Raw genomic sequence first — 25426 nt, 5'->3', positions numbered from 1 at the left:
ATGGGCAGGGCTGGGATCTGTCAGGCTCTGAGAAGCTGGATGGGCAGGGGCAGAGCAGGGCCCAGCTGGAGCTGCTCTGTGCCTGCAGGGGCAGCTGGAGGACAGGACCCAGGAGATGCAGCAGCCTGGAGACGCACAGCAGGAGATGGGGGAACTGCCGGGCTCCAGGACAGACTTCCCAGCCAGGACGGTTCTGAGTGAAGAGGAAAAACTGAAGGTAAAACTTTGGGAGTTGGAGGGAACTGAGCTGTGATGGCCACTGGATCAACGGTGGGAAATCTGGGGGGAATTCCTCCTTTGGGGGGGCTGTGTTGTGCTCAAACCTCACACTGGCCTCAGAACCCATGCATGGCCTTCACTGCCTCTGTGTCTCCCAGATTTCCAAAGACCTGGTGGATCTGCAGATCGAGACAAACAGGATGAAGGAGCGCTATGAGACAGAGAACTTCCAGCTGAAAACCACGGTACCACTTTGGGAGCAGCCCCTTCCAGCCCTGCAGCCCCTTCCCCAGCTCTGCAGCTCCCAGCACCCCCCTGGACCCTGCTTGCATCTCCTCCTGCCTGGAGAGGGAGCTGAATCCCCCAGCACCCAGATCCCGAGGAATTCCCCTGAAATCGCCTCTGGTTTGGGGCTGCCTGTGCTGCAGTGACCCTGCTGGCCCTGTGCAGATGCAGGCGCTGGAGAGGCGGGTGCGGGAGCTGGAGCAGGGCAGGGCCGGGCTCCGGCAGGAGCGGGATTCGCTGCGGGAGGAGCGGGATTCGCTGCGGGAGCGCCTGCACAGCCTGGAGAGCAGCCGGCAGGAGCTGGGGGAGGAGTTCATCATCCTCAAGAGCAATTACCTGGCCCTGGGCAGAGAGCTGGACAAGGAGGTGAGGAGGCTGCAGGGCTCATCCCAGGGGTTGTCCCACAGATCCAGCCCCACCTCACCTTCCCTGGGGCCTTGCTTGGCTTTCATTTGCGCAGCCCCATCACAGCTCAGGTCCAGGGAGGCTTCTCATGCAATTGTACCCAAAGTTCTTAAAGGTCACCAAGTCCACAAGAACCACCCAGTGCCACCCCTGCCATGGCAGGGACACCTCCCACTGTCCCAGGCTGCTCCAAGCCCTGCCCAGCCTGGCCTTGGGCACTGCCAGGGATCCAGGGGCAGCCACAGCTGCTCTGGGCACCCTGTGCCAGGGCCTGCCCACCCTCACAGGGAACAATTCCCAATTCCCAATATCCCATCCAGCCCTGCCTGTGATGGTGTTCACAGGGGTCCCAGGAAGAGGGAAGTGATGAGGATCTGACTCCATGTTTCAGAAGGCTTGATTTATTATTTTATGGTATATATTACATTAAAACTATACTAAAAGAATAGAAGAAAGGATTTCATCAGAAGGCTAGCTAAGAATAGAAAAAGAAGAATGATAACAAAGGCTTGTGGCTCAGAGAGTCTGAGCCAGCTGACTGTGATTGGCCATTAATGAGAAACAACCACATGAGACCAATCACAGATGCACCTGTTGCATTCCACAGCAGCAGATAACCATTGGTTACATTTTGTTCCTGAGGCCTCTCAGCTTCTCAGGAGAAAAAATCCTAAGGAAAGGGTTTTTCATAAAAGATGTCTGTGACACCTGCCCTCTGGCAGTGGGAGCCATTCCCTGTGTCCTGTCCCTCCATCCCTTGTCCCCAGTCCCTCTCCAGCTCTCCTGGAGCCCCTTCAGGCCCTGCAAGGGGCTCTGAGGTGTCCCTGGAGCCTTCTCCTCTCCAGGTGAGCACCCCCAGCTCTCCCAGCCTGGCTCCAGAGGGGCTCCAGCCCTTGGGGCATCTCCATGGGCTCCCCTGGACTCTCTCCAGCAGCTCCAGGTGCTGCTGCTGTTGCCCCCAGGGCTGGGGCAGCTCAGCAGGTGGGCTCTCACCTGAGGGGCAGAATCCCCCTGCTGCCCAGGGGGGCTCAGCCCAGCCCGGGGGGGCTCAGGGTCCCAGCACACCCGGCCGGGACATGTCCAGGCTCTGAGCTGTGACACGGCACAGCCTGGGCTGGGGATTGTCCCTGGGGTTTGGTGTCACCCAGCTCCTCCTCACAGGGCCTGCAGACCTGCCCTGGTAATGGGGACAGGGATGGGGACAGGAATAGGGACAGGAATAGGGACAGGGATGGGGACAGGGATGGGGACAGGGATGGGGACAGAGTTGGGGACAGAGCTGGGGACAGGGATGGGGACAGAGCTGAGGACAGGGATGGGGACAGAGTTGGGAACAGGAATAGGGACAGGGATGGGGACAGAGCTGAGGACAGGAATGGGAACAGGAATAGGGACAGGAATAGGGACAGGGCTGGGGACAGGAATAGGGAGAGAGTTGGGAACAGGAATAGGGGCAGGAATAGGGACAGGGATGGGGACAGGCTGAGGACAGGAATAGGGACAGGGATGGGGGCAGAGCCGGGGGCAGAGCTGAGGACAGAGCTGCGGACAGGGCAGCGCTGCCCCGCCCCGGGCAGAGCCCTCCCGCTGCCGGCGCTGCCCGGAGGTCACGGCGGGGCTGCCGGGGCCGCTCCCCCGCCGCTGCCAGCCCCCTTTGTTTCCCTTTTTTCTGCTTGGCTTGCGCAGCCCGCACGTGAACGGATTGGAGCCGCTCTCATTTCGGGCGGCGGGAAGGGGCCTGGCAGCTTTCAGGTCGAAAAGTTTCTAAAACCACCGAAATCAAGCAACTTTCTGACGGTGCCTTAAGAGACAGACAACTTCCCGCTGCCTGCTCGCTCCGCAGTGATCAACCGGAGGCTTTTGGACCCAGATTTGTGGAATTCTTTGGCTACTTCAATAGGCTTTCCTCTGTCCCCTCCTCTCCCCCCTGCCGCTTCTCCCGCTTTGTGAATGGGATGGAATGACGGACACGCCGCCTTCCCCCTCCCTCCCTCCCTCCCCCAGCAGCTCGGTGACCTGGTTTTCCATGTGCTGTGCTGGAGGATGTGCGGCAGGAATGCTGCCCTGCCCCAGCGTGTCTGCACGGGCTCCGGCAGAGCAGGACAATGCTCACCCTTGCGCAGACACCGTTTGTCTCCCAGAAGCTGAGAACTGGGAATTTCTCACAGCTCAGCTCCTGCAGGGGGTGATCCCAGCCTGCGATCCCGCCGGGCTCAGGGAGGAGCAGCGCAGCCATCAGCGCTCTCAGCTGCTTCTCGTCCCCAAGGGGGTGCAATGTGTTTGTCAGAAACGGCATTTTCAGGCAGCTGACATCTCTAGATGATGGGTTTAGCGGGTTGGAGGTGATAACACACCGCTTTCACATGGATCCTGGGGTAGTTCAGAGGGTGAAAGCACGTGGATTCAGCTCTGTGCCAGACAGCATCCTGAGGAACCATAGAATCAAGGAATGCTTAGGGGTGGAAGGAATTTAAACCCCACCTGATTCCAGCCCCTGCTGTGACGGTGTTCACAGGGGTCTGAGGATGAGGGAAGAGACGAGCATCTGACTCCGTGTTTCAGAAGGTCTGATTTATTATTTTATGATATATATTACATTAAAACTATACTAAAAGAATAGAAGAAAAGGTTTCATCAGAAGGCTAGCTAAGAATAGAAAAAGAAAGAATGATAACAAAGGTTTGTGGCTCAGGCTCTGTGCCCAAGCCAGCTGACTGTGATTGGCCATTAATTAGAAACAACCACATGAGACCAATCACAGATGCACCTGTTGCATTCCACAGCAGCAGATAATCAATGTTTGCATTTTGTTCCTGAGGCCTCTCAGCTTCTCAGGAGGAAAAATCCTAAGGAAAGGATTTTTCATAAAAGATGTCTGTGACACCTGCCATGGGACACCTTCCCCCAGAGCAGGTTGCTCCAAGTGCTGAAGCAGGGCCAGAAGCCAGAGGTGAATTCCTTGGATGTCCTCCATGTGCCAAGGCGTTTATTCCAGTTCCTTGGCTCCGACTCCCAGAAATCCCTGTCTGAAGCCAGCGAGGCTCCGACTTGGCAGCCTGGGACTTGTCGGGACATGGGCCTCTTGCTCATTATTTTCCCAGTGCGGACTTTCCCAAAGGAAATGGGAAAAGCAGCCTGCGGTTCTGCCCCCTCCCCTTCCCCGGCGCTCTTCTGGGGGACACAATGAACCTTTTACACATTCCCAATTACAAGTGCTACTTGTGACCTCGCCAATATGTTGTCATGGCTGCTTGGCGCAGGAGCGGCTCGGAGCTCATTCACGGCGCCTGGGCCGGGAGCAGCCGGAGCCTGCGGGCTGTGGCGGCTCCTTTGTGCGAGCGGGGATCCCGCAGGAGCGGCCCTGCCCGGCCCGGGCAGCGCTCGCGGGAGATGCGGGCAGGCACCCGCTGCCTGTTCTCTGACTCGCTGTAAATCCTTCCTTTGCAAGGCTCTGACCTTCCCTCGCTCTCCGTTTCCTTCTCCTTTTGTCCCCCAGGCTCGGCGGCAGCCCCCGGGGGGACCCGAATCCCTGGAGCCACGCCAGGCTCGGGAGCTCAGGAAAGGCAGCGGAGCCCAACTCAAACCGGGCGCTGCCCCTTTTTATTTTTGGCTAAACCGGTCCTTGTGACCCCTGCGATCAAATTGTCAGGCTGACAGCTGCAGATGGATCGCTGGGAGCCGGGGAACAAGCGGAGCTGTCTGTGCGGAGCTGTCAGGTCTCACAGCTGTATATCTCACCTCTTTGTCAGCTCCTTTCTCCCCGCTCTCCCCCAGCCCACCCCGCGCTATCTTTTGATAAGCTATTCTCTCCACGGATGACTCAGATGACCTCTGCCTCCCATCCTCCGATTCACTGCCATGGTAACAATTACTCAAGCTTGTCCCCAGTCATAAACCCCATCAGAGCTTTGTTATCTACACAGAAACCCTCCCGGGAGACATGAATTCCCCCAGTGTTCCCTCCAGATCACCTGGAACGGAGCTTTCCTCATTCACATCCTCTTTATCTTCTGGAAATGTGTCACTTCACAGCAGCACTGCTCTGAATCGCTGCCCACACGGCGCTGTGGGCTGGGGAGGCATCCCATCCACCTGGGAATGTGTCATCTGCAGGGATGGATGGATGGATGGATGGATGGATGGATGGATGGATGGATGGATGGATGGATGGATGGATGGATGGATGGATGGATGGACGGATGGATCCATGGATGGATGGATGGATGGATGGATGGATGGATGGATGGATGGATGGATGGATGGATGGATGGATGGATGGATGGATGGATGGATGGATGCATGGATGGATGGATGGATGATGGATGGATGGATGGATGGATGGATGGATGGATGGATGGATGGATGGACGGATGGATGGATGCATGGATGGATGGATGGATGGATGGACGGATGGATGGATGGATGGATGGATGGATGGATCCATGGATTCATGGACCCATGGATGGATGGATGGAGAAGACTTGGCCCTTCTTGCACTGAGGAGCCCAGCACTGCTCAAAGCTACTCCATGGGGAAGAACGTTCCTGAAGTGTTGGGAAGCTGAAGGGAGGGTGCAGGGTGGGGGTGAGGAGGGAGCTGGAGGCTGCAGAGGTGGTGGCAGAGCTGTGCCAGGGCTGGCACAGGGTTTGAGTGTGGATTTGAGGGTTGAATGTGCAGAGGGATAACATTCCATGGGAATAACCCTGCTGCCTGGAGTGCATTTCCATGGGAAGCAGAAAATCACTGTTATCCCTGGACATAGGAGACAGAACCAAAATTCAAACTTGATTTGGGCAGGGGAGGGCTGCCTGCCTGGAGCACACAGCAGGAGCAGCAGGGATGTGCTGACCAGAGGGGGATTTCAGAAGTTCTTTCCTTTTTGTTTGACCTTGCAGGTGATGAGGAATGAGGAGCTGACCCAGCAGCTGCTCAGCCTGGCCAAGGAGAGCAGCTTCCCCCCTGGCCTGGCCCATCCATCCTCCCCGGGGCTGGGAAGAGCGAGAGCAGCAGGACAGCCCCGCTCTGCTCGCAGGGGGAAGGTGAGGGACTCTCTGCCCTTCCACCAGCCCCTCAGAGAACAGGGATCCACCAGGCCCCTTCTTCTCTCTCCCCAAAGCAGCCCGAGGATGCAGCTGCCTCGGAACACGAGCAGCAGGAGCTGGAAAGAAACGTGAGTGTGCAGGGGTCTGCTGCAGGATCCCTGGGAAGCAGAGGGGGATTGATTCCAACTGTGGCTGGCACCTCCTGCTGCTAACTTGAGTTTTGTGGATCAGCTGATGCCTTGATTCATTTTAAATCCTTTTTTAAACCCCGCAGTTACAAAACGAGGCAGGAATAGCTGCAGATGTGCAGGCAGAGCTGAGGAGGGCAGAGGTGATTCCCTGGGTCCGTGCCCTGGCAGGGGAACACAGACAGGAGCTTAGAAGCCAACAAATGCAGAGGAGAATTTTTTCCCTTCTTTCTCACACTTGAGAAATCTGGGGGTGATGAAGCACCCAAAACTGAGCACACGGAGATGGTCCCTGCCTCCTCCCCATCTGCAGCCCTTGCAGAACCAGCCTGGGCTCCACCAGCAGCTCCTGCTGGAATCTGACTCTCAACGTGAGCCTTTCCCTCGGGAGAGCGACACATGTGCCCCTGCATGTGCCCTGGCTGGCAGCAGACACCATTCCTGCCTCCCCAGCCACAGCAGGCCCTCCCCCAGCATGGCACTGCTCAGCTGGACAAGGGCTCAGCTCCAGGTTCTCCTCACTTTGTCCTCTCTTCACTCAGCCTTCTGCCTCACCTTCCTCTTCGTTTGTCCCTCAGTTGCTTGGAAACCAGGATCACATAAAAGCAGAGCTGGAAAAACTGAAGAAAAGGCACGAGGAGCAGCAGCAGAAGCTGGAGGAGCGAGTGTGAGTGTCCCTCTGCTTGGCCAGGTGTTTGTGGGACCGGACTGACCCATGGAGCAGGAGGGGAGGCAGCCTGCCTTTGGGGGGTACAGGGAGGGAATGAGGCCTGGAAGAAAAACCTGATGTGTTCAAGGCTCTTCAGAGCTGTCAGATGAAAGCTGGTGATGTCCAGGGACACCTTGGAAATCCACTCTCTGTGACACACAGCAAATGTGTGACATCCCAGAGGTTAATCCAGCCCAGCCCTTACCCACAGAGGGGGCTTTCCATCACCTTGGAATGGGGCTCATGTCCCAGGAAAGGCTGTCCCAGCAGGACTCAACCCTCTGAACTGTGGAGGATGTTCATCCACACTCAGGAGAGGTTTTGTGGCACTGCTTTACACACATTTGGAGGCTGGCAGCTGCTGCTGGGAGATTTCTGTCATTCCAAAGTGATTTTCTTCCCAATGGAGAATCCCAGAACCCCAGAATGGGTTGGGTTGGAAGGGAGCCTAAAGCCCATCTCCCTTGCCATGGACAGGGACACCTCCCACTATCCCAGGTTGTTCCAAGCCCCATCCAGCCTGGCCTTGGGATGGGATGGAGAAGGAGTTTGGGCAGTTGCAATAACCCCATTTTCCCGCTGTGTGCGCAGGCTGGCGCTGGGGCAGGAGCTGCAGGAGGCGAAGGGAGCGGCGGGGGCGGTGCGGGCGGAGCACTCAGCGGTGAGCAGGGGATGCCAGCCCCATCCACATCCAACGGGGCCGGGGTGCCTCAATCCCCGTGCTCCAGCTCCTCTCCCCCTGCAGGGAGTTTGGCACACCGAGGTTCTCCCGTGCAGTCTCCTCCTGCACGTGGTGGAAGCGCTGCTTGCAGAGCTGGTGGGAGGAATTTTGCTCGCTGGTTTTCAGAAAGAGTTGGTGGAATCACCGGGCTGGGGGGTGGCAAATGACAGAAAGTGGCAGGGGAATAGGGATTATAAATATTTCCAGTGGGTTCCTCTGAAAACCCAGGAGCTTCCCATCTCTAGTGAAGCCAGATATCTGGGAATGGAGACCCTCAGCTCTTAGGAAGGAGGAGGAGGCCAGCAGGGTTTGTGTGCCCTGTGCCAGGTGCTGCAGGCCAGCAGGGTTTCTGTGTCAGTGCCCAGGTGCTGCAGGCCAGCAGGGTTTCTGTGTCAGTGCCAGGTGCTGCAGGCCAGCAGGGTTTCTGTGTGCCCTGCCCAGGTGCTGCAGGCCAGCAGGGTTTCTGTGTGCCCTGCCCAGGTGCTGCAGGCCAGCAGGGTTTCTGTGTGCCCTGCCCAGGTGCTGCAGGCCAGCAGGGTTTCTCTGTGCCCTGCCCAGGTGCTGCTCTCGTCCCGGCTGCAGGAGCTGGAGGCCGAGAACGCGCGGCTGCAGCTGCAGCTGAAGGAGCTGAACGAGGAGTATCGGTGCCGGCTGGCACAGTGCCTCGGGGACCTGGCAGTGGGTACCCCCCCGGGAGGGTCACAGAGCCATCCTCAGTGGGGAGGGAGCCACAAATATCATGGATCCAGCCCCTGGCCCTGCACAGACCCCCCAACAATCCCACCCTGGGCATCCCATTGCCCAAGCTCTCCTGGAGCTCTGGCAGCCTCGGGGCTGTGCCCATTCCCTGGGCAGCCTGGGCAGTGCCAGCACCCTTTAGGGGAAGAACCTTTCCCAAAATCCAGCCTGACCCTGCCCTGGCCCAGCTCCAGCTGTTCCCTCAGGCATCTCCACACTGGCACCCTCCTCTTGTAGGCTGCAGCCAATAAATTAGAGTAAATACATAAAGAAAGAGGTTTTTAATCCCTTTAATCTGACCAAGAAAACTCCCAGCAGAAGATCACTGATAATTTTGCGTGGCCATACAGGAAATCTGGATGGGAGGGCTGCCATAGAACCATGGAATGGGTTGGAAGGGACCTTAAAGCCCATCCAGTGCCACCCCTGCCATGGCAGGGACACTTTCCACTGCCCCAGGCTGCTCCAAGCCCTGTCCAGCCTGGCCTTGGGCACTGCCAGGGATCCAGGAGCAGCCCCAGCTGCTCTGGGCACCCTGTGCCAGGGCCTGCCCACCCTCACAGGGAACAATCCCTTCCCCGTATCCCCTCTAACCCAGCAGGAAGCCATTGCCCCTGGAATTCCCTCTCTGCATTTACAGAACTACATGGACAGCAAACCCAGCAGCGTGCCAGGACACAGCAAAGCCCCAGCTGGCCACGCTGCCATGCAGAACTTTGTGGACAGCATGCTCAGGGACATCCAGGCCTCCTACAGACGCCGGGAGGAGCAGCTGGCCCGGGCAGCCCGGGGCTACAGGAAACGCCTGAAGGAGCTGGCCAAGAAGCACGAGAACCTGCTCATTGCCTATGGGTAACCATCAGCACCTCCTCCTCAGGCCAGCTGGAAAAGCCCCACAGCAGGCAGCCCTGCCCCGGGAGGAGGCAGGCAGGGCTCCCAGGTGGAGCAGAGGGTCTGGAATGCACATTTATCCCCCTGCTCCTGGCAATCCAGCATCAAGCTGCCTCCAGCTGCACGTCAGGCTGCTCTGGGCCCCATGGAGCTGCTTTGCACATATGTTCCTCCCACTTCAAATGCAGGGTGAGAGATTGAGCCCACGGTGGATGGTGTGGAAAGGCAGAGGTACCACAAATAGCTCCACCTCCCAGCCCGTCCCTGCAGCGCTGTCAGCTCTCTCGGCAGCTTGGGCTGTGGGAAGCAGCAGAAATACTCGTGGTAGAAAAGCCACAAATAGCCCTAGGACAAGCTCCCCTCAGAAACTCTCCCACTTTCCCTTTGCAGGTGGCCAGAGCCAGCGGGTCCCAGGGAGTGGCACCGCAGGAGCAGCAGAGCTCTGGCGGTGTCACCCCGAGGGGCGGCAGGGAGTGACCCTGTGCTGGTTTCAGGCTGCAGCGGGAGCAGATCCGGACCCTGGGCAGCAGTGCCATGGACTGTGGCCCTGCCGAGCTCCACCTGTCCATCACAGACCCTGAGCTGCTGACAAACAGCTCCCGGGAGCTGAACCGCCTGCGCGAGCAGAAGGCAAAGCTGGAGGTGCAGCTGCAGGAGCTGCAGCAGGTAGGCAGGGAGCTGGGAACGGTGCCATGAGCCCCTTCCCTAAGGCATTTGTAGCATTGGTTAGGTTGGAAAAGCCCTCTCAGATCAGCAAGGCCAACTGTTCCCCCGGCAGGGCCAAAGCCATCTCTGAGCCGTGTCCCTAAGTGTCACAGACATCTTTTATGAAAAATCCTTTCCTTAGGATTTTTTCTCCTGAGAAGCTGAGAGGCCTCAGGAACAGAATGGAAACAATGGTTATCTGCTGCTGTGGAATGCAACAGGTGCATCTGTGATTGGTCTCATGTGGTTGTTGCTAATTAATGGCCAATCACAGTCAGCTGGCTCGGACTCTCTGTCTGAGCCACAAACCTTTGTTATCATTCTTTTTCTATTCTTAGCTAGCCTTCTGATGAAACCTTTTCTTCTATTCTTTTAGTATAGTTTCAATATAATACATATCATAAAATAATAAACCTTCTGAAACATGGAGTCAGATCCTCATCTCTTCCCTGTTCCTCGGACCCCTGTGAGCACGGTCACACCCCAGTGCCACAGCCACGCTCTCCCTGAGGGTTTGCTGTGCCTGGGCCACAGGCAGGGCACACAAGGGTCACCTCCATGTGACACAGTCATGGAAACATGCAATGGGTTGGGTTGGAAGGGGCCTTAAAACTCCTCTTCTTCCACCCCTGTGTTGTGACTCCACGAAGGGGGGATCAATGCCACACTCAGGGTTACTGTTTGTGGTATTTGCAGGGGTTTTAGGATGAGGTGAGAGATGAGAATTTGATTCTATGTTTTTTGAAGGTTGATTTATAATTTTATGTTTTTCTATTAAAATAAAGAATACTAATAGATACTACATTATATATATACTAGTATACACACATGTATATTATTATATATTAATATATTTATAACTATAACTATATATATTATAATATAATATAATATAATATAATATAATATAATATAATATAATATAATATAATATAATATAATATAATATAATATAATATAATATAATATAATATAATATAATATAATATTATATTATATTATATTATATTATATTATATTATATTATATTATATTAATACTGAAATATATATTAGTATAGTATATACTAATATATAGTATATATGATATATATACTATATATAATATATACTATATAAAATATATATAGTATATATACTATATACAATATATAATATATATTGTATATATTAGATACTATATAATATATATATTATATATACTGTATATAATATATATAGTATATACAATATATATAATATATACTCTAGATATACACTATATAATATATATGGTGTATATTAGTATATATAATATATATATGATATATACTCTAGATACGATATGATATTATACTAATACTGAAACTATACTAAAGAATAGAGAAAGATACAGATAGGAGGTTTAACAAGAATGATAATAAAAATTCGTGACTCTTCAGAGCTTCAGCATAGCTGGCCGTGATTGGTCATTAAGTTAAAGCAATTCACATGTTGGATAAACAATCTTTAGACTACATTTTAGAGTAGTGAACACAGGAGAAGCTGAGGCTTCTCAGCTTCCCAGGAGAAAATTCTGGGTAAAGAGGATTTTTCAGGAAATATGACAGTGACACCACCCCTGCCATGGCAGGGACACCTCCCACTATCCCAGGTGGTCCAGGACCTGTCCAGCCTGGCCTTGGGCACTGCCAGGGATGGGGAAATGTCCTCCCACTGGGAAAATGTGGGCATTGATTTGCACAGGATGCATTTATTTAGAAATTCAGAGGATGGGAGACCTGAAACCTTCAGACTGTACAACCCCTGGTTTCCTTGCTGCGGCACTGGTGGCTGTGGGAGTGTTGGGATACCTTGTGCCAATTCCAAGGGCGCAGAAAAGAGGGATAATGTCATTTTACATGTGCAGACAGTGACAGGACAAAGGGAAATGATTTAAACTAAAAGTGGAGAGATTTAGGTTGGATGTAAGGAAGGAATTGTTCCCTGTGAGGGTGGGCAGGCCCTGGCACAGGGTGCCCAGAGCAGCTGTGGCTGCCCCTGGATCCCTGGCAGTGCCCAAGGCCAGGCTGGGCAGGGCTTGGAGCACCTGGGACAGTGGGAGGTGTCCCTGCCATGGGATGGGATCATCCTTAAAGCCCCTTCCAGCCTGACCCACTCCATGGCAGGATTTCTGAGAGTGGCAGGAGCTGGGATTGCAATGGGTTGACAGGAATTCTGTTCTTCCTTTGCCTCCAGAAAAGCCTGAAAGGAGCCGCTGCCCTCCCAGCGCCCCCGGAGCAGTAAGTGCTGTTTCTTCCTTGGGATATCTGCCATTCCAAAGTCCCATGGATGTGTGGAGTGAGGGAGCCTGACTGCCTGGCTGGAGGCAGCAATAGGCAGGGAGAGGGAGCTGCTGGGGCTGGCTGGGAAGAGGCAGCTGTCCCCTCTTCCTGCAGGAAGAGGTTTGGCCACTGGGCCTCGATCCAAGAAAGCTCTTAAGCACATATTTGATTTAATCATGTTTTTAGCCCCACTGACCTCTTTAAAAGCCAAAGTTAAGCACATGCCCAAGTGCTTTGGTGGATCACAACCTGAGAAAGGCCTGCGAGACACCACCAATTTGGGACGGTCCTGTTTTTCCTCCTTCCCAGTGCAGGAGTTGGGCTGGAATCCTTTGGTGCCACCGTGCTGACACCTCCCTGGCTTCCCAACAAACCCTGAAATTGCTAAATTTTGATGGGTCTCTTCCCCTGCTCCATTCTCCTGCTAAAACTCAACCAGCTATAGCTGTGGAGGGGTGGAACAAAGCACAGGAGAAACCTGAGCTAGGGTTTTCAGCCCTTTAGAAGACGTGGTCACCTAGAAAACACGTCAGATATTCCATTAGCTGGATGCCAGCACTGAGGAGTGGGTGAGTGCCGGAGCCCCTGGGCTCTGGAGGGGTGTCTTGAGCCTCAACCAGCCTCTGCCATGTGTTCCACACTGAAAAGAGCAGTGTCCGTGAGTAAATGCAGCCATTTGGGCAGACACCACAGGAGCAGGGCGTGCAAGGTCCAGAACCTGAATTACAGTGATGCATGTCATCATTTGGGGTTTTTCAAACTGCAATGAGACCCCACACGCTCCACATTCTGCTGGGTTAACCCGTGTGCTGTTACCTGGCTCATCCCGCTGGAGACGGGAGCCCGGTGTTCCCACAGCTTCAATTCCCGGGAACCTCGGTGTTCCTGGGAATCCTGGTGTTCCCCCAGCTCCAATTCCCCCAGCCCCAATTCCCAGTGTTCTCCCAACCCCAATTCCCAGTGTTCTCCCAGCCCCAATTCCCAGTGTTCTCCCAACCCCAATTCCCAGTGTTCTCCCAGCCCCAATTCCTGGTGTTCCCCCAGCCCCAATTCCCGGTGTTCTCCCAACCCCAATTCCCAGTGTTCTCCCAGCCCCAATTCCCAGTGTTCTCCCAGCCCCAATTCTCAATGTTCCCCCAGCCCCAATTCCCAGTGTTCCCCCAACCCCAATTCCCAGTGTTCTCCCAGCCCCAATTCCCGGTGTTTCCCCAGCCCCAATTCCCGGTGTTCTCCCAGCCCCAATTCCCGGTGTTTCCCCAGCCCCAATTCCCAGTGTTCTCCCAGCCCCAATTCCCGGTGTTCTCCCAGCCCCAATTCCCAATTTTCCCCCAGCCCCAATTCCCGGTGTTCTCCCAGCCCCAATTCCCGGTGTTTCCCCAGCCCCAATTCCCAGTGTTCCCCCAGCCCCAATTCCCGGTGTTCTCCCAGCCCCAATTCCTGGTGTTCTCCCAGCCCCAGTTCCCGCTGCCTCTCACCTTTGCAGAGAACGGGCTGGGCTTGGAGGTCCCTGTTGGGAAAATGAATCCACAAACACCAGAGGTCTATGTCCAAAAAGGAGACAGAGGAGTTCTTTTTTAGCTTTATTTGAATAAAGGCAGAGGCCATCGGGCATTCCCCTGGGATCTCTCCAATTTTTGGAGGACCCAGCCTTATCCCAATTTCCCAGCTGCATTTCAGTTCTCTCTTTCCCCGTTTCTGAGGTGCTTGAGACGTTCAGACTTCCCAGAACACGATACCAAAGATTTCCCTCTAATGTACAACCCTCCCTTTTAATTTTTAATTCTTATGGAATTTAGAGGTTTTTCTTCCTCATTGTTTCTTTCATCTTTCAATATCCAATTTAATTTATCAGCAAACCTCAAGTTTATTTGTAAAAGCAAATATCTTTTTCCATTCCTCAATCAGTGGAATCCTTCCCGTTGTTTCTTTTATCTCCCAGTGCTGGTTTTATCTACCAGCTGGTTTGGAAAGACAAATCCGCTGTTCCTCTCACACCTAAAGCCCAGCTCTGCCACCCCCATGCCGTGGGGATTTAGGAGCTGTCCCAGTGCCCTGTTGATCATTCCCTTCTCCCCGGGCTCAGCCAGGATCTCTGGTGCTGGAGGGAACCGGAGGGAAAGGTTCTGGTTCTGGGGATGGTGGTGGGATGGGCACCGGCTGTGTGGAGCTCCTGGCTGCACACTATGGCTTGTGTTCTGATCTGTTATGGGATTGTCTGCTTTTCTCTCCCACAGCAGAAAGACATTGCTTAAAACTTTTCTTTTTTCAGCTAGAGGGATTAGTTCAGTGCAGCTTTTTTAATTAAAAAAACTGTATCCTTCTCAATGTAATTTAAGGCCATCAGCATTCATAACTTAGCACTGTTACCTGCAACAAAGCCTAGCCATTCATTTTACATTCAGAAGAAATCACTATCAAGATTATCGAGAGTTCAAATATGGTGATTGGCCCTGTAATTGAAAGAATCACGGTTACCCATTGTCTCCTGAGAGTTTTCTGTGAAAGAACTTCAGTTTTCCTCTTATTTATCTGGGCTTTCCTAATTAAATCTCTGTGACATCAGAATGGTGGTTAGAAAAAATTCTGATGTGCCAAAATAGATCCGAGCATATATTTTTCACAAAAAAATGAATGCAAAAATACCCCCAAATGTTAAAATGGCATCTTCAGAAAATGACTCTGTAACATCAGCCACATCTGTATCAGAACAATATTTCCACTCAACAAATTTTCCAAATATGTAACTAGCGCCTTTATTAATAAGTATTAACATGCAAATAACTGACACATGTTCATATACCTAAAATGGTGAATTTGTATGTATGGCTGTAGATGTAGATGTGTGTTTATGCATATATGTGTGTGTGTGTGTATGTCTGTATTCATGTAGACACATATAGATTTATGTATCTATATGTGTGCTCTGTGTGCTCTGTGTGATCTGTGTGCCCTGTGTGCTCTGTGTGACCTGTGTGCTCTGTGTGCTCTGTGTGCTCTGTGTGACCTGTGTGCTCTGTGTGCTCTGTGTGCTCTGTGTGCCCTGTGTGCTCTGTGTGCTCTGTGTGATCTGTGTGCTCTGTGTGCTCTGTGTGATCTGTGTGATCTGTGTGTCCCGTTATCTGTGTGATCTGTGTGCTCTGTGTGATCTGTGTGCTCTGTGTGCTCTGTGTGCTCTGTGTGCTCTGTGTGCTCTGTGTGCTCTGTGTGACCTGTGTGCTCTGTGTGCTCTGTGTGCTCTGTGTGCCCTGTGTGCTCTGTGTGCTCTGTGTGATCTGTGTGCTCTGTGTGCTCTGTGTGCTCTGTGTGATCTGTGTGCTCCGTGTGATCTGTGTGCTCTGTGTGATCTGTGTGCTCTGTGTGCCCTGTGTGCTCTGTGTGAGCTGTGTGCTCTGTGTGCCCTGTGTGCTCTGTGTGCCCTGTGTGCTCTGTGTGCTCTGTGTGCTCTGTGTGCTCTGTGTGCTCTGTGTAATCTGTGTGAGCTGTGTGCTCTGTGTGCTCTGTGTGCCCTGTGTGCCCTGTGTGCTCTGTGTGCTCTGTGTGATCTGTGTGCTCTGTGTGCTCTGTGTGCTCTGTGTGCTCTGTGTGCTCTGTGTGCTCTGTGTGCCCTGTGTGCTCTGTGTGCCCTGTGTGCCCTGTGTGCCGCTCTGTGTGCTCTGTGTGCTCTGTGTGCTCTGTGTGATCTGTGTGCTCTGTGTGCTCTGTGTGATCTGTGTGCTCTGTGTGCCCTGTGTGATCTGTGTGATCTGTGTGAGCTGTGTGAGCTGTGTGAGCTGTGATCCGTGTGATCTGTGTGATCCGTGATCTGTGTGCTCTGTGTGCTCCGTGTGCTCCGTGTGATCTGTGTGCTCTGTGTGATCTGTGTGCACTGTGTGCCCTGTGTGATCTGTGTGCTCTGTGTGCTCTGTGTGATCTGTGTGCTCTGTGTGCTCTGTGTGATCTGTGTGCTCTGTGTGCTCTGTGTGCCCTGTGTGATCTGTGTGCTCTGTGTGCTCTGTGTGATCTGTGTGCTCTGTGTGCTCTGTGTGATCTGTGTGCTCTGTGTGCTCTGTGTGATCTGTGTGCTCTGTGTGCTCTGTGTGATCTATGTGCTCTGTGTGCTCCGTGTGAGCTGTGTGCTCTGTGTGCTCTGTGTGATCTGTGTGCTCTGTGTGCTCTGTGTGCCCTGTGTGCTCTGTGTGATCTGTGTGAGCTGTGTGATCTGTGTGAGCTGTGTGCTCTGTGTGCTCTGTGTGCCCTGTGTGCCCTGTGTGCTCTGTGTGCTCTGTGTGCTCTGTGTGAGCTGTGTGCTCTGTGTGCTCTGTGTGCCCTGTGTGCTCTGTGTGATCTGTGTGAGCTGTGTGATCTATGTGATCTGTGTGAGCTGTGTGCTCTGTGTGATCTGTGTGAGCTGTGTGCTCTGTGTGCTCTGTGTGCTCTGTGTGCTCTGTGTGATCTGTGTGCTCTGTGTGAGCTGTGTGAGCTGTGTGCCCTGTGTGCTCTGTGTGCCCTGTGTGCTCTGTGTGCTCTGTGTGATCTGTGTGATCTGTGTGCTCTGTGTGAGCTGTGTGAGCTGTGTGCCCTGTGTGCTCTGTGTGCCCTGTGTGCTCTGTGTGATCTGTGTGATCTGTGTGATCTGTGTGCCCTGTGTGCTCTGTGTGATCTGTGTGCTCTGTGTGCCCTGTGTGCTCTGTGTGCCCTGTGTGCTCTGTGTGCTCTGTGTGCCCTGTGTGCTCTGTGTGAGCTGTGTGCTCTGTGTGCCCTGTGTGCTCTGTGTGAGCTGTGTGCTCTGTGTGCCCTGTGTGCTCTGTGTGCCCTGTGTGCTCTGTGTGCCCTGTGTGCTCTGTGTGCTCTGTGTGCCCTGTGTGCTCTGTGTGATCTGTGTGCTCTGTGTGCTCTGTGTGCTCTGTGTGCTCTGTGTGAGCTGTGTGAGCTGTGTGAGCTGTGTGCTCTGTGTGCACTGTGTGCTCTGTATGCTCTGTGTGCCCTGTGTGCTCTGTGTGCCCTGTGTGCCCTGTGTGCCCTGTGTGCTCTGTGTGATCTATTCAGGGGCTGGATTTGGTGTCTGGGCACGATCCACATGAACTCTTCTCTCACAGGCAGCTGGATGAGGAGGGCTGGGCAGAGGTGAAGAGGAAGCTCCGGGAATTCACACTCAACACCCAGGTAAAGGCTGGAACAGCCCCTGGAGGCGAAGCTGATCTCTCACCCACTGGCAGGGATGTGCTGCCCCAGCCCCTGCCCTGGGGCTGCTCCAGCCTGGAGGGGGAAACGTCCATGGAGTCACAGAAATCCTGAGTGGGAAGGGACCCCAGGGATCATCCAGCCCAGCTCCTGGCCCTGCACAGACACCCCAACAATCCCACCCTGGGCATCCCTGGAGCAGTGTCCAAACCCTCCTGGAGCTCTGGCAGCCCCGGGGCTGTGCCCATTCCCTGGGATCACTCTCCATGGAGCCTTCCTGTGGCCTCAGCCCTCCCAGCAGTGCTGGCAGCTCCCAGCTGGTGCTGTCTCCAGGCTTTACCGTCCCTGCTCCTAAAGGAAGGAGAGCAGCCCCTTGTCACTCCTGCCCACGTTTCAGAACAACCTTTTGGCATCTCTGTAATAAACTGGGGCTGATTGCTGCCCTGTGCTGGCACTGCTGGGATATCTCCAGTCCTGGGGACAGGTCTGGGCCACTCATGGCAGGAAGGACATGGAGGGGCAGGAGGGAGTCCAGGGAAGGGATAAGACCTGGGGAAGGGGCTGGAGCAGCAGGAGGGGCTGAGGGAGCTGGGAAGGGGCTCAGCCTGGAGAAAAGGAGGCTCAGGGGGGACCTTGTGGCTCTGCACAGCTCCTGACAGGAGGGCACAGCCGGGCTCTGCTCCCAGAGAACAGGGACAGGAGGAGAGGGAAGGGCCCCAAGCTGTGCCAGGGGAGTGTCAGGTTGGATTTTGGGAAAATTCCTTCATGGAAAGGGTGATCAGGCACTGGCACAGCTGCCCAGGGCAGTGGTGGGGTCACCATCCATGAAGGGATTTATAGGATACATGGATGTGGCACTTGGGGACACGGGTCAGTGGTGGCCTTGGTAGTGCCAGCTTAATACCTGGATCCTTGTGAATTCCTACACAATTCCACAATTCTTTGATTCTATTTGACCTGGTTCAAGTCTAGGCTGAATCTGAATCAGCTTCCCAGTCTGGATCCTGCTGGCTGCAGGGATATTCCCTTCCATGTCCTGCCTTCCCCCGTGCACAGCGACCTGAGGGAGTGCCCCACATTCCCTGGGGGTGTAAAGCTCAGTCCTTGGGGGGATGTAAAATTCATTCCTTGGGAGTGTAAAGCTCATTCCCTGGGAGTGTAAAGCTCACTCCTTGAGGATGCAAAGCTCCACACCTGCACGGGGCCTGCCTCTGTGGCCAAAAGAAGGCAGAAGTCATGGCAGAGAGGTTGGAGTGATGGGGAAGTGGTGGGAAGGTCGGACTCACACAGCAGAGAGGGGCTGAGCAACATCACTCCCACGGCACAGATCTCTTTTTTCCCACGTGTTCTCCATGTCCTGTGCCCTGCAGGAGGAGCTGGAGCAGCAGAGGAGCCAGCTGCTGACCCGGGCTGTGGTGGCAGAGGAGCAGGTGTTGGAGCTGCAGGGCTACATCGACCAGCACCTCACCAGGTGACAGGGGGTGACAGCCCTCTCCAGGCTTGTGCCACTGCTGGCCCCGTGCCCACTGCTGGCCCTACCACAGCACTGCCCATGTCCCACTGCTCCTCCAGCTGTGCAGGCAGCTGCCACCACCTCTTGTGCCCCAGGGCAGCGGGACAGACACGCCCCAGGTGTCCTGCCCTGTGTGCTCACCATCCTTGGGAGGAATCACAATCATGGAATGGGTTGGAAGTGACACAAATGTTCATCCAGTGCCACCCCTGCCATGGCAGGGACACCTCCCACTGCCCCAGGCTGCTCCAAGCCCTGCCCAGCCTGGCCTTGGGCACTGCCAGGGATCCAGGGGCAGCCCCAGCTGCTCTGGGCACCCTGTGCCAGGGCCTGCCCACCCTCCCAGGGAACAATTCCCAATTCCCAATATCCCAATATCCATCCCTGCCCTCTGGCAGTGGGAGCCATTCCCTGTGGCCTGTCACTTTATGCCATTGCCCAAAGTCCCTCTCCCACTCTCTTGGAGCCCCTTTAGGCACTGGAAGGCACTCTAAGGTTTCCCTGCAACCTTCACAGGACTCTAAAATCCAAAGCCTGATCTAAAGCCTAGAACCTTCAGAGTCCTTTTATTCACAGGTTCTAACCTCAGCCCTCCCAGCCGCCCCTGATGTGTGTTCCCCTTCCCTGGCTCATCCTGCCCTGGAGCAGGGAGAGCAGCAGGAAGGGAGAGGACAAGCAGGGCAGGTGTGGCAGGGCTCGATCCCCCTGCTCCTGGGCTGGGTCAGGCTCTGCCCTTACCTGGCACAGCCCATGAATGCCTTTTCCTTGGGAAAGGCTGTGGGATCTGTGTGCCAGGCTCAGCTCCTGGCATGGCTCCCTGCCCAGGGACTGTGTGTGTGTGGGGGTACCAGCTGTGGGTTTCTCTGGGTCTGGATTGAAGGCACTTGAGACAGTAATTCATGTTCAGACTCAAGTGTTCATTATTTCTTATCAGTAAAACAGTCTCACTGCTGTGAGTTCAGCAGCTTTTCATTAGAAGGCACAAAATGGCCAATTATCTCATTAAGAACTGACACCTAGATTATTTTCCCTTTTAACCCAATAACTGATCCCACAGAGCCCCCAATGGGGACTTTTCTGCCCAATTACAAAATGCCACCCAAACCCATGGAGAAGGAGGAAGAAGAAGCATGAAGAAGAAACCCAGGACACCACCCTGTGCCCTCCATCTTGCTTCCATCCACAACACACTAAAAATCCCCAAACCTAAATTTCTCACCAAGTGATACACCTACACTGCTCTCTGCAATCTATTTCACACTTTTGTGGATTCTAGTTTATCTTGAAGTTTGGGAAACTTTCTCCATGGATGAGGGTCAAAGTCAGTGCTGCCCTGGGGGTCAGGGCACCCCAGAGCAGACAGAGAAATATTCCTGGTGCCCTGGGTTTGCACGTGTGACAGTGGCACTTCCACACTGCCCATTGTGAGTGCTGACAGTGGCACTTCCATGCTGCTCATGGTGACAGTGGCACCTCCACTGCAGGTACAAGCAGGAGATCCTGCGCCTGAGGAAGGCTGAGGGCAGCCAGGTGCCCCCAGTGCCCCGTGCCAGCAGTGCCAGCCAGGAGCCAGAGCAGCCCCAGCCTTGGGAACACCCCACTGCAAGGGAGGTCTGTGCTCCACGGAGTGCCAGGCACGGATCCTTCTCGGGCTGGGAGGTGGGCACAGCCAGAGAAACCACGTGGGTGTTTCTGCTCTAAATTCACAGCACTGAAATGAGACCAGACAAGGGCGGCTGGGCTGTGCCCTGCAGGAATTCTGCTCTTCCCTGAGCACCCCTGGGACACAGGGCAGGGATCCCAGGCAGCTCTGCACTGCTGGGCTGCAGGGACACGTGCCTGCTCCTGCTGGAATATTTTCCCTGGATGAGATCTGGACCTGGACCAAGGGCTGCTCCTGCCTTGCTCTCCTCACCTGTGAGACAGAGCCAAGGCTGGCTCAGAGCAGGATTTGTTCTGGGCTTGGACAAAGGGAAGAGCTGCTCTTTCAGTGGGAGCGTGGGGAAAGGCTGCCCACAGCAGCTGTGGCTGCCCCTGGATCCCTGGCAGTGCCCAAGGCCAGGCTGGGCAGGGCTGGAGCAGCCTGGGACAGTGGGAGGTGTCCCTGCCATGGCAGGGGTGGGATGGGATGAGCTTTAAGATCCCTTCCAACCCAGCCCATTCCATGATTCTGTGACTCTGTGGTGGGAAAACTCCATTTTCCTGTGTGTTTGAGTGGAAAATGGAATATTATACTGATGGGCAGGGCCAAACTGATCCTGCATGGAGGTGAGCTGGAAAGGATGGCAGAGCAAAGCCAGGAGCAGCAGCTGCTCCATCTCCAGGACCATCCAGCAGCTCAAAGACAAAGCAAAAACCTCAGAGGTACAACCAACCAAAACTTTATTTTTAAAACTTCAATTGAATTAAAGCAGCAATCATCTAAAAAGAGGCACTGGAGTTTCATCCCTCAAATCCTGCGTTAACCCCAGGATTTCTAGCTCTGATTTTCTCCTCTCTTGCTTTGCTCACACTCTGGAAAATGAAGATCTGCCACCCTGCAGGTCCCCAGGAGAAATGCTGGCCAAGCACTTCTGTCCTGAGCTGAGCCAAGGGCTGGAGTGGCTCTGACCCTTAATGCCAGGCTTAAGGAGGCTGCTGTTAAACCAGGCTTAACGAGGCTGGGGTCAGACCTGGCTTTGCTGGGCCCTGCCCTGCACTTCTCTCCGCACCTCCTTGATGTCATAGGCCCAGACCTGGTCCAGGCCCTGGCCCAGGGTGCTGCTGGGGCTCCAGGAGGGGAAGGGGTAGCGGCCGGCCACCACCCGGGCGTCGTCGGGCAGCTCTGCCAGGAGCTTGCTGGCCAAGGGAGGCTTCTGGGGAGAGAGACACAGGAGGCAGCATCAGGACACAGTCACACAGTGGCAGTGCCACCAGGGACCCTCTGGGATGTCAGCCCTTGGTAAGGCTGGGACTTGGAGCAACAGGACAAGAGGAACGGCCTCAAGTTGTGCCAGGGGAGGTTCAGCATGGATATTGGGAAAATTCCTTCATGGAAAGGGTGGTCAGGCACTGGCACAGCTGCTCAGGGCAGTGGTGGGGTCACCATCCCTGCAGGGCTTTAACATGGATGTGGCACATGGGGACATGGCTCAGTGCTGGAGGAATGGCAGGACTCCATCCCAGAGGGATTTTCCAACCTCCAGCATTCCATAAATCCATAAATCCAAATGCTGTGCAGCACCAAACCACAGGGATGCCCACCTGGCCTTATTCCACCCCAGGAATAAAACTTATTCCCCTCTGTTTCCCAAGACAAGCCCCCTGGAGCTGGCCCAGAAGAACTCAGGGTGTGAGGGGCTGACTCACCACGCTGGGGGCCAGGAACACGATCACGTTGTGGCAGTCAGAGAGATTCACCTTAAAACAGAAGGAAAAGGGGAATAACGAGCAGCAGGCAGAGCAAGAAAAACTGCTTGAGTGTCCAAACCTCGTGGGTGATCTTTGGAACCTTGCAGGGAGCAAAGATGCCACAAAAGATGTGGGATGGGGAAGTGTGGGTGTGAAAGCAGCACGTCTTGGGAAACACCTGCCTCCAGCACCATCCCAGAACCACATTGCTTGATGGATTCTCTCTGGTCAGGCTGCAAATACCTCATGGCAGCCTGAGCAGCTCATCCCTGCAGGTGAGCCTGTCAGCAGCACCCAGACCTCTCCTCAGAGCTGCTCCAAGCAGCAGAACTGGCCACGGGCTGCCCCAGCTGGCATTCCCTGGAAAGGAGGATGGATTTCCACCTCCCAGGAGCAGTATGGGATGGGGAAGGAGCAAGCAGCCATCAGCAAATCCATCCTGGAGAGGCAAACAGAGCTCTGGCCCTGCTCTGAGCACACCCAGACCCTCGGGATGCTGTTACCTTCCACAGATCCTTCTTCAGGAAGGAGATCTTGCCGTGGTACCCCGCCCTCCAGGCGCGGTAGTTGGCCAGGCACAGCAGCCAGGGGTTGAGCTCATAGCCCAGGGCCGGCCTCAGCCCCTGCTTGTAAGCCTCGAGCACCTGCACAGGAGAGAGGGAGAGAGGGAGGGCTGAAAGCCAAAGCAGCTCAGTGCTGAGTGCAGGGCAGGATTTGGGAGGGCGGGGGCTGCTGCCCAGCTGCACCCACCCCATCCTGCTGGCTCACAGGCAAGGTGACCTTGGAGCTCAGCACCACCCATTCCCTCACTGCCACCCTGCTCCCTGCATGCATCTTTTAGGGCTGCCAAAGCCCACCTATGGCCATCTAGAGCCACCCTGCACCACCCAGGGCTGCCTAGAACCACCTGGGGCTGTCTAGAGCCACCTAGGACCACGCTGGGTCACCAAAGACTACCAAGGACAGTCTAGGACCACTTAGGACAGCCTAGGAACACCTAGGACAGCCTAGGACAACCTAGGACAGTCTAGGGACACCTAGGACAGCCTAGGACCATCTAGGACAGTTTAGGACCATTTAGGACAGTCTAGGGACACCTAGGGACACTCAGGACAATCTAGAACCACCTACAGATGTCTAAGACCATCGAGGACCCTCTGGGACCACCACGGATGGTCCTGGCCACCCATAAGCCCAACCAGAAGCCCGCCAGCAGCAGGGTGGGGGTGTCCCCTCCACCCTCCCTGCCCTTCGCCCACCCTCTACACCCCAATTTCCCGCAGGACCCTTACAAGCCGTCCATCTCCGGATCCCAGATCCACGGTCTTGCCGGCGCGGCCCCGCAGCAGCGCCAGGGTGTTGGCAACCTGCCGGGGGCTGGAGGGCTGGTACGGCACCTGTGGGGGCACGGCGGGTCAGGGGGGCCGGGCGGCGGGGCCGGGATATCGGGGTGCCGGTACCTGCAGGTACAGGGGGTCGGGGTGCCGGTACCGGGATTGGGGTGCTGGTACCTGCAGGCACAGGGGTTCGGGGTGCCGGTACCTGCAGGCACAGGGGGTCGGGGTGCCGGTACCTGCAGGCACAGGGGTTCGAGGTGCCGGTACCTGCAGGCACGGGGGGTCGGGGTGCCGGTACCTGCAGGCACAGGGGGTCAGGGCAGCGGTACCTGCAGGCACAGGGGGTCGGGGCGCCGGTACCTGCAGGCACAGGGGTTCGAGTGCCGGTACCTGCAGGCACAGGGATCGGGGTGCCGGTACCTGCAGGCACAGGGGGTTCGGGGTGCCGGTACCTGCAGGCACAGGGGGTCGGGGTGCCGGTACCTGCAGGCACAGGGGTTCGGGGTGCCGGTACCTGCAGGCACAGGGGGTCGGGGTGCCGGTACCGGGATTGGGGTGCCGGTACCTGCAGGCACAGGGGTTCGGGGCATCGGTACCTGCAGGCACAGGGGGTTCGGGGTGCCGGTACCTGCAGGCACAGGGGTTCGAGGTGCCGGTACCTGCAGGCGCAGCGGGACGCCGCGGAAGCCGGGCATCAGCAGCACGGCCCAGGTTGCCCACACGGCCGCCCCGCTGGCCGCCGCCAGCGCCAGCAGCCCCCGGCCGCCCAGCGCCGCCCCGGGCCGGGCCCAGCTCGGCTCGCCCGGCTCGCCCGGATCCCAGCCCGGATCCATGGCCGGATCCATGGCCGCCGGAAGGGGAGGGGAGCACGGCCGGGCTCCTTCCGCCGGGACACCGGGGACACGGGGGACACGGGCTGGGAACGGGAGAGACGCGGGAGGGACACGGCCCCGGGGAATCCGCGCTGCCCTCACCCCCGAGGCAGCGGGAAGGACACAGCCGGGCGGGGAGTGTGCGGTGTGTGTGTGTGTGTGTGTGTGTGTGTGTGTGTGTGTGTGTGTGTGTGAGAGAGAGAGAGAGAGAACAGCTGTGTGTGTGTGTGTGTGTGTGTGTGTGTGTGTGTGTGTGTGTGTGTGTGTGTGTGGAGAGAGAGAGAGAGAGAGAAAACAGCTGTGTGTGTGTGTGTGTGTGTGTGTGTGTGTGTGTGTGAGAGAGAGAGAGAGAGAGAACAGCTCTGTGTGTGTGTCTGTGTGTCTGTGTGTGTGTGCAGGCTGTGCACGGCTGTGTGTGTGTGTCTGTGTGTGTGTGTGTGTCTGTGTGTGTGTGTGTGTGCAGGCTGTGCACGGCTGTCGTGTGCAGGGCCGTGCTGCTGTGTGCTGTGCACGATGGGCCGGTGTGTGTGCTGGGAACAGCTCTGTGTGTGTTGTGCACAGTTTGTGTGGATGTGCAGTTGTGTGGGGCTGTGAGTGACTCCAGCCATGTGTGTGCCGCTGTGTGTGGCTGAGCACGGCTGTGTGCTGCCGTGAATCGTGGTTCAGCTGTGCACAGCCGGTTGTGCATGGCTGTGTGTGTCTGTACTGACACACAGCTCTGTGTGCTTGTGCAGGGCCGTGCACACTCCTGTGAAGGGTTCTGATGGCTGCACGTGGCTGTGCACAGACGAGCGCTGCTGTGTGAAGCTGTGGGTGGTGTTGGGCAGGGCTGTGAGTGGTTATGTGTGTGCTCGTGCACAGGTTTGTGCAGCTGAGCTCGGGCCTGCAGGGCTGTTGCAGCTCTCCTGGTGTGCATGGGTGAGCAGGGCTGTGTGCGTGGTGCCCAGCT

The 25426-nt window shown here is 55.5% G+C and overlaps 2 protein-coding genes across 2 annotated transcripts; one reads left to right on the top strand and one right to left on the bottom strand.

Annotated features, from left to right (window-relative positions):
- CCDC78 (coiled-coil domain containing 78) lies at nt 1-21150 on the top strand. The gene is made up of 16 exons (XM_030957891.1): nt 1-4; nt 36-217; nt 378-464; nt 670-870; nt 5805-5948; nt 6029-6079; nt 6718-6806; nt 7440-7509; nt 8128-8247; nt 8948-9159; nt 9693-9864; nt 12120-12163; nt 17281-17347; nt 18736-18836; nt 20363-20489; nt 21124-21150. Exons 1-16 carry the CDS (start codon nt 1-3, stop codon nt 21148-21150), a joined length of 1698 nt encoding a protein of 565 aa, XP_030813751.1.
- An 85-nt stretch (nt 21151-21235) lies between these two features.
- Nucleotides 21236-24613, bottom strand: ANTKMT (adenine nucleotide translocase lysine methyltransferase). The gene is made up of 5 exons (XM_030957908.1): nt 24265-24613; nt 23561-23665; nt 22772-22912; nt 22227-22277; nt 21236-21733 (listed from the first exon to the last, which is right to left on the bottom strand). Exons 1-5 carry the CDS (start codon nt 24448-24450, stop codon nt 21545-21547), a joined length of 672 nt encoding a protein of 223 aa, XP_030813768.1. The 5' UTR covers nt 24451-24613; the 3' UTR covers nt 21236-21544.
- Between the last annotated feature and the right edge of the window lie 813 nt (nt 24614-25426).

Source organism: Camarhynchus parvulus, chromosome 14 (assembly GCF_901933205.1).
Source record: "Camarhynchus parvulus chromosome 14, STF_HiC, whole genome shotgun sequence".
Classification (NCBI taxonomy): domain Eukaryota; kingdom Metazoa; phylum Chordata; class Aves; order Passeriformes; family Thraupidae; genus Camarhynchus; species Camarhynchus parvulus.
The sequence above is the reverse complement of the archived record's forward strand: the minus strand, read 5'-3'. Positions and strand labels throughout refer to the sequence as shown.

What these genes read in the sequence shown, in the direction of transcription:
- CCDC78 (XM_030957891.1), top strand. An exon ending in GTGAAGAGGAAAAACTGAAG is followed by an intron (nt 218 to 377) that starts GTAAAACTTTGG and finishes TGTGTCTCCCAG; the next exon opens with ATTTCCAAAGACCTGGTGGA. An exon ending in AGCTGCAGGAGCTGCAGCAG is followed by an intron (nt 9,865 to 12,119) that starts GTAGGCAGGGAG and finishes CTTTGCCTCCAG; the next exon opens with AAAAGCCTGAAAGGAGCCGC.
- ANTKMT (XM_030957908.1), bottom strand. Translation starts at nt 24,450, where the DNA reads ATGGATCCGGCCATGGATCCGGGCTGGGATCCGGGCGAGCCGGGCGAG. An exon ending in GCGTCCCGCTGCGCCTGCAG is followed by an intron (nt 23,666 to 24,264) that starts GTACCGGCACCT and finishes GTGCCCCCACAG; the next exon opens with GTGCCGTACCAGCCCTCCAG. An exon ending in TGTTCCTGGCCCCCAGCGTG is followed by an intron (nt 21,734 to 22,226) that starts GTGAGTCAGCCC and finishes CTCTCTCCCCAG; the next exon opens with AAGCCTCCCTTGGCCAGCAA.